General features: G+C 39.8%; 2 protein-coding genes across 3 annotated transcripts; one reads left to right on the top strand and one right to left on the bottom strand.

The window, feature by feature from the left end:
* Positions 1–472: 472 nt before the first annotated feature.
* LOC145910888 (serine/threonine-protein kinase SBK1-like) lies at positions 473–2,618 on the top strand. Its single transcript, XM_082998103.1, has 4 exons — positions 473–835; positions 1,038–1,335; positions 1,609–2,101; positions 2,503–2,618. The coding sequence occupies exons 1-4, from the start codon at positions 473–475 to the stop codon at positions 2,609–2,611; spliced, it is 1,263 nt and encodes a 420-aa protein (XP_082854229.1). The 3' UTR covers positions 2,612–2,618.
* Positions 2,619–2,866: 248 nt separating this feature from the next.
* On the bottom strand, positions 2,867–10,478 carry LOC145911242 (integrin beta-1-like). 2 transcript variants are annotated; one of them, XM_082998519.1, is made up of 20 exons: positions 10,360–10,478; positions 10,017–10,140; positions 9,793–9,938; positions 9,613–9,725; positions 9,072–9,190; positions 8,748–8,925; positions 8,556–8,687; positions 8,347–8,490; positions 8,196–8,285; positions 7,678–7,815; positions 7,097–7,208; positions 6,958–7,034; positions 6,203–6,330; positions 6,024–6,139; positions 5,331–5,524; positions 5,007–5,117; positions 4,719–4,855; positions 4,505–4,629; positions 3,867–4,033; positions 2,867–3,776 (listed from the first exon to the last, which is right to left on the bottom strand). In XM_082998519.1, the coding sequence occupies exons 1-20, from the start codon at positions 10,406–10,408 to the stop codon at positions 3,636–3,638; spliced, it is 2,541 nt and encodes an 846-aa protein (XP_082854645.1). In that variant the 5' UTR covers positions 10,409–10,478; the 3' UTR covers positions 2,867–3,635. The 2 variants fall into 2 exon arrangements, with proteins under 2 accessions (XP_082854645.1, XP_082854646.1); XM_082998520.1 differs by lacking the exons at positions 10,017–10,140; positions 10,360–10,478 and having other exon boundaries at positions 9,797–9,855.
* Between the last annotated feature and the right edge of the window lie 352 nt (positions 10,479–10,830).

Here is a 10,830-nt window from a genome sequence, read left to right as displayed (position 1 = left end):
TATGACGACATGGGGTTGAAATGAAGTTTAGGTGCGAGCTTACCTGTGATTTAACTTAATTGACTCTTGTGACGAGAATTTAAACAAGCTTCGTTAGTGCGAATGGATCGAAATCTAGTTCAGGCAGTTGGCAGAGGCTTTGTGCCTGTAGTGATTCGTACCAGGCAGAAGTGAGCGCCGTGAGCAAATTACCTTGAACATGGGCACATGATTGGATAACGTTTTTGGTGCTGATGCCATTTTAACTTGTTTTGTGCATTTTTTGTTTATGAGCAAGTTTTCTTGAGAAAAATAAAATTGATTTGATTGGATTTCAACATGAAATTGGTCTCAACCATACAACGGCAGCATGTAATGTTAAATGTTAATTTTTTTTATCATGCTAAAGGTTTTAGCGGCAAAAATTTGAAAAAATACATGGCATTGCGCGCTTGGTGAAGAATTGTGACGAAATCAACAGCCAACATTTACCATGGACAAACATGGATGCGATTCGGTGCCGGCTTACAGCAACATCCAGGCTTTAGAACCGATTAACGAATTGTCCCGTGGAAGATTCGGCAGCGGAATTCTGCTCGTGTATGACTCACTCAAAAAAGACCATGTGGTGGCCAAGCGAGTCTCTAAACTTAACGCGGCTGCGTACGAGTTACAAATCGGAGTGCATTTGCGTTTAAACGGTTCAAAGTTGTTCGTTCAATTCCTTGGAACGCTTCCCAGGTCCACACATTGTTTTCAATTCATGCTGGAACACGTGACCGATGGAAATCTGTTGAATCTTGTGGTCACCAACGTGGGTCTGCCCGACCAGGCATGCAAGCACATCATAATGCAAGTGGGTATGCATGATATACCGTAGAGAACCGCACAAAGCACGCAGAAAACAATCTTTTAAGATAAATCATGTGGAATCCCCGTGACTTTCACGATAAGATTGTGTAAAAAACCGTAAATAGTAACCACATATATGCATGGTTGCTTGAGATATAAAGTTGGTCAGGAATAAACAATTAAGCCTAATGCAAATTTTTGCACAGCTTCGGGATGCATTAGATCATCTTCATAACAAGTTAAACATCATCCACGGCGACCTGCGCCCCGAACATGTTCTTATTTCATCGATGAGTCACTGCCACATCAAACTGTGCAGTTTTGCCAAGTCTTACACAATCGGTGCTTGCGTGAAGAAAAACGAAAGGAAAGGTTCGTCGAAATTCTTAAGACGAGGAAACGACGAGAGAACGGAACGCCTTCGATCGATTCTCCTTCACCGAACTTCCTCACTTACCCCGCAAAGTATGCTGGCCTCCACTAGAGATCCTTTATTTATGGTAGGTTTTCTGGTTAAATATAAGTAAAACCCATTAATTCGATCTTAAAAGAAACCGCCATTAATGATTTTGTTTGTTTACGTTTTGTTAGGCTATGATCATACGACAAATTTGTTGTTGTGTTGCAGTCATTGATTTTCGTTAAACATTCTAACCTGCGTCAAACCTTTCAAATGGAAAATATATGTTTCCGCCTTGCACAGGCCTTAAAATACCGACAATTCAAAATGGCAATACTTGCAATTTAAGGTGAACAAAAACGCTGTTGACGAAGCAGCACAGAACGGCAGACGTGCGACCCAATCACTCAGAAGACATTCTGTAATGCCCAGTTCAAAAGTTAACTTGCTTTCGGATGTACACGAGTACACAGTGATGGACGTGAAGCGTGAAATCACCTCGGAAATCCTCTCCACTGCCTTCACAGCGCCGGAACTTCTCAACGCGAGTCGATACGTCGCTTCACCAGCTTCTGATAACTGGTCTCTGGGCATTATGGCCCTTTACGTAATGACGGGTGCCACACCGTGGGAGAATGCTTCGGTCGACAATCACAAATACACGGGGTTTATCCGCTCGGCCAGGAGGTCGCACAGTCTCAGTCCGATGTTGGCAAGAAAAATGACACGGAAAGTGTTGCGAGGGGATAGGTCATCTTCGCTTTCTAATGTATTCAGTTCATTCCGAGTATGGAGCGCCCGGGATCGCCTGCTCACCATGGCATTCGAAGAAAAAATTATGAACCTTCTGCAACACGGCCCCACCATGAGGTAAATTAATTTCAAGTCGTTAATTGGCTCTCTCTATCGATCATAAGCGTTGTGTGCAAAAAAGAGTAAGTCGTTTTTACTTAACCTCAGGAACAATGCCAAGGAAATTTCGTATTATTCCGCAATTAATTTTTTCGGTTTCAATTTTGCCATTTTTTGTATATTTTTGCAAAACTACTGCAAAAAGATCCAAACACGCAATGTATTGTCCCAGTGAATGCCGCTGACTTAGTTCGGAAGGCCACAATCGATACTTAGTTAATTTACCGGAGTCGCAGACAGTGTTTGTTGCGCAAATGACGTCAATCCCAAACTGACTTTGTTTGTACAATAACGTTTAAGGTTTCATCAATGTGCTTTGTCGTCCGAAAAAGGAAACCTGCACAGTGCATTTTTTGCAGGTTAACTGTCGATATGCCGGATGAATGGTTCTCCCGAAAGTGGGGTTTCGACGATCACAAGTGGTCGAGTTACGAGGATTGCTTCTTTGATGAAAACTGGAGAAAATGACTGTGTTCTGGTGATTTTGTGGTTTCGTGGAGAGAAGCATCCGCCGTCGGGATGTTTTGTGACGTGCTTGGGAAAGATTATCGAAGTGATTCGGCCGAGAATTCGACCGCATGACGTTTTAGCTTGCGCATCGCAACCTGGTTAAATTAAGTTTGTGCAAGTGGATCGCTGGGACGGCGGAAGGAAAGTCATTCAATTCTCTACGCAGAGCCAAACATACCCCTGTACTGCTTCTCCGATATATTTTCTGTTTAAAAAAGTCACATACTAACCAAATTTGTGAACAAACCTTGGTTAATGATTGGAAACAAGCTTGCGAAGCATGATGATTAAGTTCATTGAAAAGAAGAAGAAAAACAAATTAACAAATTGTTTTGATACACTTTCTTACAAAGCAATCTAAAACCAAGCGCGCTAAAGTAAAATTTTAAAGGTATTGTTTGTGTTGTTTTGAGTTTTCTGTGACGTTCAATTCCCCCAACGACACTGGTAAACACAAAGTTGCACATCGCAATTGCCTTGCTTTAAACTTTAAAAGTTATTCCACGATAGTGCATTTACAAAAATATATCAAAAAAGTCTACAGTAAAAATCAAAGTAAAAATGTACAGTGAGACGTTAAAACACATGCATCGACATATCTATCCTTTAACGCAAGGGTTCGTTCGCATAGTTTTTGACACGACCCACAAAAATATTCCTAATGTCTTGCGACCCTGTTAAGTGCAAATCATGCAATTTCAGTGCCAATTATTTCTGCTTGCGAGAAACTTAACACAATACATCTGTCACATAACGACTGAAACATTTAAAAATGCAAACCGTAGAATATTACGGAAACAACTTTGTACAGTAAATCTTGTGTAGTTGACAATGAACTTGTGTCGATATGTTTACATTTTAGGCGTCCAAAGCGGACAGGGCATAAACTTGGGTCGAGACCCACGATTTGCAGAACCCCTGCTTCAACAAACGATACAAGTTTAAACGCATATATTTTTTTAATTTCTAGTTAGTTAAATATTTAGTTGTCATAAACGTTTGTGTAAGTCGCATTTTTAAAATTCCCCTTCTCGTCGCCAGGTACCTCGTCTATATCATCTTTTCCAATAAACTTAGGGTTATATGTAACCGTCATAGGAGCCACATATCCAGGATTGTTTTCCTATTGAAAAAGTGAGAAGCGTTTTGTGTAATTTAAACTTCAGTGCAAATATGAAATTCTATTGTTGTATATTTGCCACATATAGCTTACCCGAGTCCATTTCCTGTTTTCCAGCTCCAGGTTGAATTGCTTGTACTGGCGTTTATAATATAATCGTTTGCTAATTTTCCACGCAATGAGGGCTATGATTCCACCGAGCACGATAGCAGAAACTATCGGTATGACGTAATACAGGGGGTTAAGCGGTTGTGGACAGTCTGAAAAGCATATTTAGCTATATATGGTATTGAATCAAAGCACTTAAGTCTGTGTCAAAATATATCTGTATGGTACAATGTGTGCTAATGCTGAAAACTTTGCTTTATCGAGTATGGTCATCCCGTCATACCCAGCAGTCTTATTAATATTACACGTACAATAATTACTCAAAACGAAGAGACTGATTTCTATGCCCAGAATTCAATTGCACATGGCACACATTTACGTGAAACAGATGCTGGCGTTGCGATTTACGTGAAATACCGAAACAACTATGCCGGAGACCAAATAAAGTGAAGCACTAAAAAACAAAAGCACTGTTATGTGGACAAATTCTGCAGATAGACTCCCAACACCCGCGCACAAATCCTGTTTGTTATGCACAAAACTTAGAGCAAAGACATGATTTAAATTGTAGTTAACATGCAAAACGAAAATTGCATTTGAAATTGTTTACAGCCTTTACTTACCAAGAGTATCGTAGTATTCCACATACAGAAAGTAATTGTTGTAATCGCTGTGCCAAACTATTCTGTACTTGAACTTGCACGAACTCGCATCTTCAAGTGGGCATTCGAGTGGTTTAAACAGCGCCCTATATGCAGCAGAAACAAGTGTGTCACAGCAGTAGCGCATATAGGTTAGACAAAGGCAAAACGCCAAGTTATAAAATACGTAACTTACACGTTAGATTTCTGGCATTGTAAACATGTTGTTGTGCGGTGGTAATCTTCACAAACAGAGCAATCAGGAAGGCTTACAACCCTTCTGAAGTTAACGCCAAGAGCTTGGCATTGTTGTTGACAATCAGCAGTTCCTTGCTGCCAAATCAAAGACCTTTTTTTTGTAAAATGCACAAAATTAACGATTCAACTCAAACAAGAAACATTGTGTTTTCCTCGGACAATTCCGTTGATAAACATCACAGTTTGCGGTAAATATTTCTTAGATATGACAGTTTGTGCATCATACCGATCCGTAAACGCAGAGTGCGCATTTCTGCAACTCGGTTCCGGCGCACGTGGCAGTAATGTTGTTGCAGGATGGACGAAGACAGGTATCACAGTAAGTCCCAGTCCAAGTCTTTCAACAAAATCAAGTACCATATATGAGCTGTTTTTTGTAGTGCTTTGGGGTTTGACCCAAATTTTATTTAAGTTGGATGTTGATTATTCAACAGCATTTGAGCGAACACACAAAATTTAAATTGTAAGCACATCTTCACACTTGAAGTGTATGAACACCCCGCTATTTCAGGATTATACTTATAAAGCGTATTACCAAAGTGCTACCTACCGTTCCGTTGTTACAAACGCACGAACGACAATTACACGTTCCCCGACCAGAACACAAATCGCCGCTTGGTGTCGCCTTACACAAGTTTTCGTTGCAAGCACATAAGCCTGCTGAGTTAGGAGTCCACCCTGCTGCGCTGTTGCATAGGCACCTTGCATTGTCGTAGCAACGCTCGCACAATCCCCGGGTTGGTCCTTGACAATGCGCAAGATTATAAAAGTCAATATAGGCAAATAGACATAAGTAACGACAGTCGAAATTAAATTGATTGGCGTATACATGAAATCTTACACCCTGTACACCCAAACTGTATACACAATTTTGAAGTAAAAGTAAGGTCTTACCCTACCCATTTTTAAGTATTCTCTCCGCTATATATTTGATATTTCAATCCAAAGAAAATTTGGCAATTGTATGAACACACATTTCACATTCGACCAATTATTTGCGATTTAAGCAGTGAAGTCTCAATGGGTCAAAACTATTATATGAGTCGGACATAAGCTTTTATACTCAATCAATTTAAAATCTACTGCAGAAACATTTCAGTGTGACAACCCGAGTCTACATAGGTAAGACAACATACCACACAATCACGACCCTCATAGAGCCAATCTGTTGTGCCTGTGCGCTATATGTGGTTTAAGGATGTGAATTTAAAGTAATTTCAACGCGCATCTTGGCACCTCTTACCTCCGCATAAGGATCCGTCGGATGAAACAGGGCATCCGGTTCTGTCGCACTCACAGTATTTTCCCATATATCCCGTCTCGCAGTTGCATTTTCCACAATCGCATGTTCCGCGTCCGCTATATACGTACGTGAAGATGACGTAGTTAAAAAGAGTTTGTTGTAAGAAAAGGAATACTTACTGACAAACTTGATCATTACGGCCGCTGCTATTGTCCCTACATTGCTGGATGAGATTGCTGGACGTAAGGTGTGACTCGCATTGGCATAACACGCCAGCAAAGCCTTCATTACATTCGCATGTTCCGCACTAAATCATTTAATTTGATATTGATAAAAGTCAAAGTAATTTGTGTGGGCAACGCTTATCAAAGGAAACAGATTATCGTGCCAATAATGTAAGTTACCGCCACTTTTCCATCGAATGCTCCCTATAGGTATTTGTAGAGTAACATGCTGTTTGCGAAGGTAAGTCAGAACCCTGAGTGTGTGTGTGTGAGTTGTATGTTATTTCAGAAACAAAATAAACCCACGAGGATATTGCGTAGCGTTGATACCCACAATAACCTGCCATGTTGACGAACTTTGCTCACGCCTCCATACGTGCTGACGTCCTTACCATCACACTGAGTAAATTACACACTTATACAATTTACAGCGAGTGGCAGTGGTATGTGACAAATGTGTCAAACTGACAGCATACACCTCGCTCCACCAAATTCGTCCTTGGTTGCACTTTAATCCATTAGTAATCTGCTTGGTTCGTATGCGCAAAGAACCGATAACAAAATGTTGCTTTGTAGATAAAGTTACTCTTTACTTTGGCTTTATTTGTCTTTGCACATTATCAAAAGTGTATGTGGATAGTGGCTGCGTGTTTTTAATACGCATTTAATACACGAAAATATGTTGAGCACGGATTTGTAACATGATTTACCTTCAAGCTTCCCCTGCCACTGCAATGCTGGCTGTTGTGTTCAGCGTAGGAGTCACAATCACAACCGCACAAGTATTCTATGAAGTGATTTGCCAAACGAATTAGTTGGCTTGCAACTTGGGAAAAGCACTGCACTCACCGATACTTATGTTTACTACATCCGGAATTATGTTAGCGGCAATCGAAATCAGATCCTTTTGCGTGGTATCATTTGGGCAGGCCTTTGCTTTCAGTTCGAATTGAAACACAACCTGAAACGACATGTATTTTGTACGTCATTAAATTTCATTTGCAATGGAACGAAATGCTACGCGACATTTAACCATGACGTGTAATAACAACTTTTATTTATATAGTATTGCATTATAAAACGGAGCAAAGCCCTAAAGCAGTAGTTCTACACCTTTTTGTATCTTATTATCAACTTTCGGTTTAAAAGGAATCCTTTTTCCCAATGGTATTTAAGTTTTTATACTTGGACTTATTGCACTATATCTATTATATCTTATACAACATTTTTGACGGCATTGCGTGACCAATTGCCAATATAGCGTATGACAAACAGTGAATGCAGAACATCACAACTACTTTCGTACATTTTGGTGCCGATTAATGCCCACCTACAACCCTCTAGTTTCTTATTACAATTTCCCACCGGTTAAGAACTACTGCTCTACAGGTTATGATATTGCCACACATTCAATATTGAAGTAGGGTCACCTCGTCCGATATTATTACGTTGTTGCATTGTAAAGAATTTTCCACCCACGTAGCGGAGCCAGGGCACAAGACCCTGTAGGACAAATCGACCAAAGGAGGTGCTGTTGGGGTAACCAAACTGAAGCGACTTTTAACAGCCTGAAAGGAAGACATTATGTTGCTAAGTGTAACTTTATTAGTCATGGGTGTATTTAGACAATTGCTGCTCCGCAATCTTTTCTGTGTCTTCCACCCCTTAAAGTCTTTTCAATGTATATTAATTTCTCTGCCAAATTTAACTCATCTGATGACCAAGAATGTGATTTTTGCAAACGCGATTGGCAACGTTTTTGAGCCCCTTGAAGATAATCTGACAACCCTTAGGCAAGCCATGCGGTGTGGCCATCAAAGGTTTGGAACTCCTGAATTGGAAATTAAAACGCAGTCCATATAATGGCCATATCCACTATGCTGTTAACAGGGAACTGATACAGACAAAAAAGGTTGTGTTTTGTTATGCATGTAACGAAGGTTCTTACGTTGTAGGCGTCTGCAATAACGGAAAGTATGTTGCTGGAATCTTGGTTAAGGACTTCCACATAGGCATCTGTCAAAACTTTTGGCAATTCCTATTTTAAAAAAAGATGGCTTATAACTTATAACGCGTGTACATTTTCGCAATAACTTGACCTTGTAAATGTTATAGACGTTCTGCGTAACTGCGAAAATAGTTTGAATCTTGTTTTGGGCAAACACCTCCCGTAATTGGCCGACCGAAGGGTAATCCTGTTTCACAGTTTCGGTGTAGAAATATATTTCGCTCGCAGAGTTTACCTGCAATTGGTTCGCAATAGGAATATGTATAGTGATGTAAAACTATTATAAAAGCAACCGAAAACCTTTTCTAAATGACATTTCATGTCATTTGGCTCCAACAAACCAACGAGAGCTCCATCCAAAGCATGATGAGGCACTGCATCAGTAGTTAAAATGACCATCCGTAGAGATTCTTTCCTCCAGTTAATTATATCCTAAATAAAGCAAGGAAAATTAGCCAACAAATATTATGGTGTAACTTCTACTCCACGGACCTGACAAACAGAAATTTGCATGAGGGCATCAAACCCCCCTTCTGGTCTATCAATGTTTGCTGAAATAATGGTGGAGTCTACAGTTTTCTGAAACTTTGAGCTGTCCGGTGTGATGGCGAGCTGGTGATGAAACCCGAAGGTATTTTGACACACCTCTCCTTTACAAGTTGAATTCAGCCTATTAATGAGAAAAACACAATGTGTTTGCGTAAATGAACAAAGATAACAAACAAATCGGTCTTTGTTATATAACTTGCGTTACAAGAATAAATAGCATCAAATGAGAATAATAGGTAAAACGCGTAAGGGCCAATGAAAATTTACCAGTCCGGGTCAGTGGTGGCAAACGGCAGGATTACTTTGTCGACGAAAGTTCCGAATCCGACTTGGACGTTTTCTGTTACGTTGCTCTGAATTTCGTCTACAAGTCTGCTCCCGAGAATCTACAGTGAAATGTAAATCAAATCATGTGTGTTTTGCGCGACAGAAACAATACGCAGATGAACAATGCACAAAAGAAATAAAATGACATGGGCACCGATAAAAACATAAAGGTTATCGAGTCAGGCGCCCATGTAAAGTTGATTTCCTCACCAAAATCACAGTCTTCCTTAGGATCGCAGCGAGTCACAAGGGGAGGTAATGAGATAAATTAAAAACAATATATTAATAATACAAAAATCATGCTAGGTGGTGGAGAAACAATATATCTAGTGTTGGAGTATATATAACTTGCTTTTTAAACCTGATTTAGTGTGCAGAATACTAACACCGGTAGTTTATTTAGGCCAGTACATTTTTATCTCATCAAATGGATATCAAATGGATAATAAGTTGCCAAAGAGGAAAAATCATATGAACTTACCTTGAGCATTTCCAGATCATCTTTCATGGACAGAGAGCAGTCCAACAGGTAATAGAGATCGAGGGGGTAGTCAATAAGCTTTTTCAAAGTGACGTTAATTTTCTGGCTCTCGCCTGTATAGTAATTGTTACCGCTATATAACGTTTCGTAAATCCTAGAAGAAAATGTTTAGATACGAACCTACACGAAGTTTGGCATTTATCAGCTGGGGGCTAAGCTGTATTAGATCAATTTCATCCGTGGACGTGTTAAACGGTTGGTTTATGGATACTTGCTTTGAACCCCGTGGGTTAAAAAGAAAATTAGGATCGCAGGATGCATTTTCCCTGAAAATCAATGAGACAGTTGAACTAGTCTATGCTTTAAAAGTTTGGTGTATGCATAAAGAGCCAGTGACTACTTACGATACATCACGACATCGTTTTATTGTAGTAGAAGTTGATATCTCGGCACACCAGGAGCACATAGGCAGGTTAAGGCAATCCCTACATTGCGAATTGTCGACGCATGCCCCCGACACAACTGACGCTAAAACAGAAAATAAGTACACGTTTGGACAAAAAAAAACGCAAACAACTTTCTTTACAATGCAAACAAAAAAGTTACAAGCATCTTGAAAACACACCCTACTACTGGAAAGTAGGATTGTTTGCAACAAACTTGTTACGCGTGTCAAAGCTTTGAAATCGATAGAAACTTATAGTTATGCTAATAATATAATAGTTGTATATTTGTTAGATTACTTACCCAACGCAAGACTCACAATCACAGCCGATAATGGAAAGAACTTGGCCATCTATGCTTACAATATAACAGCAGCTTGTATTTAACTAAGTATTATCCCACACCAACATCACAAGGTATAGTAAAGCCAAATTATGGCGCAACTGATGGCGTAGCAAGGTTTTCCGGTTTAACCGCGTGGGTTGTGTTGTCACACCTCTCCAAACTGGATTACGTTCCTTCATTATTGCTCAGGAAAATCTATTCACAATATTCTCGTGACTGCCTCTGGACCAATCCAGTGTTTATTGTCAATGAACGCACATCGTTGGTTTCCCAGTTATAACAATGACTTGAGCTAAGTCCTTTATTAACGTTCCATAGTGCTGCAAGTTGATGATGCTGTTATCTACCGTGGTGCCACATATTGTTGACTAATTACGAGACGTCCATACAAAAAAAATGGTCAGTAAAGTTTTGTACTAACAAAAATTT

Source organism: Ascidia mentula, chromosome 8, assembly GCF_947561715.1.
Source record: "Ascidia mentula chromosome 8, kaAscMent1.1, whole genome shotgun sequence".
In the NCBI taxonomy this organism is placed as follows: domain Eukaryota; kingdom Metazoa; phylum Chordata; class Ascidiacea; order Phlebobranchia; family Ascidiidae; genus Ascidia; species Ascidia mentula.
This window is presented reverse-complemented; position numbering and strand designations above follow the sequence as displayed.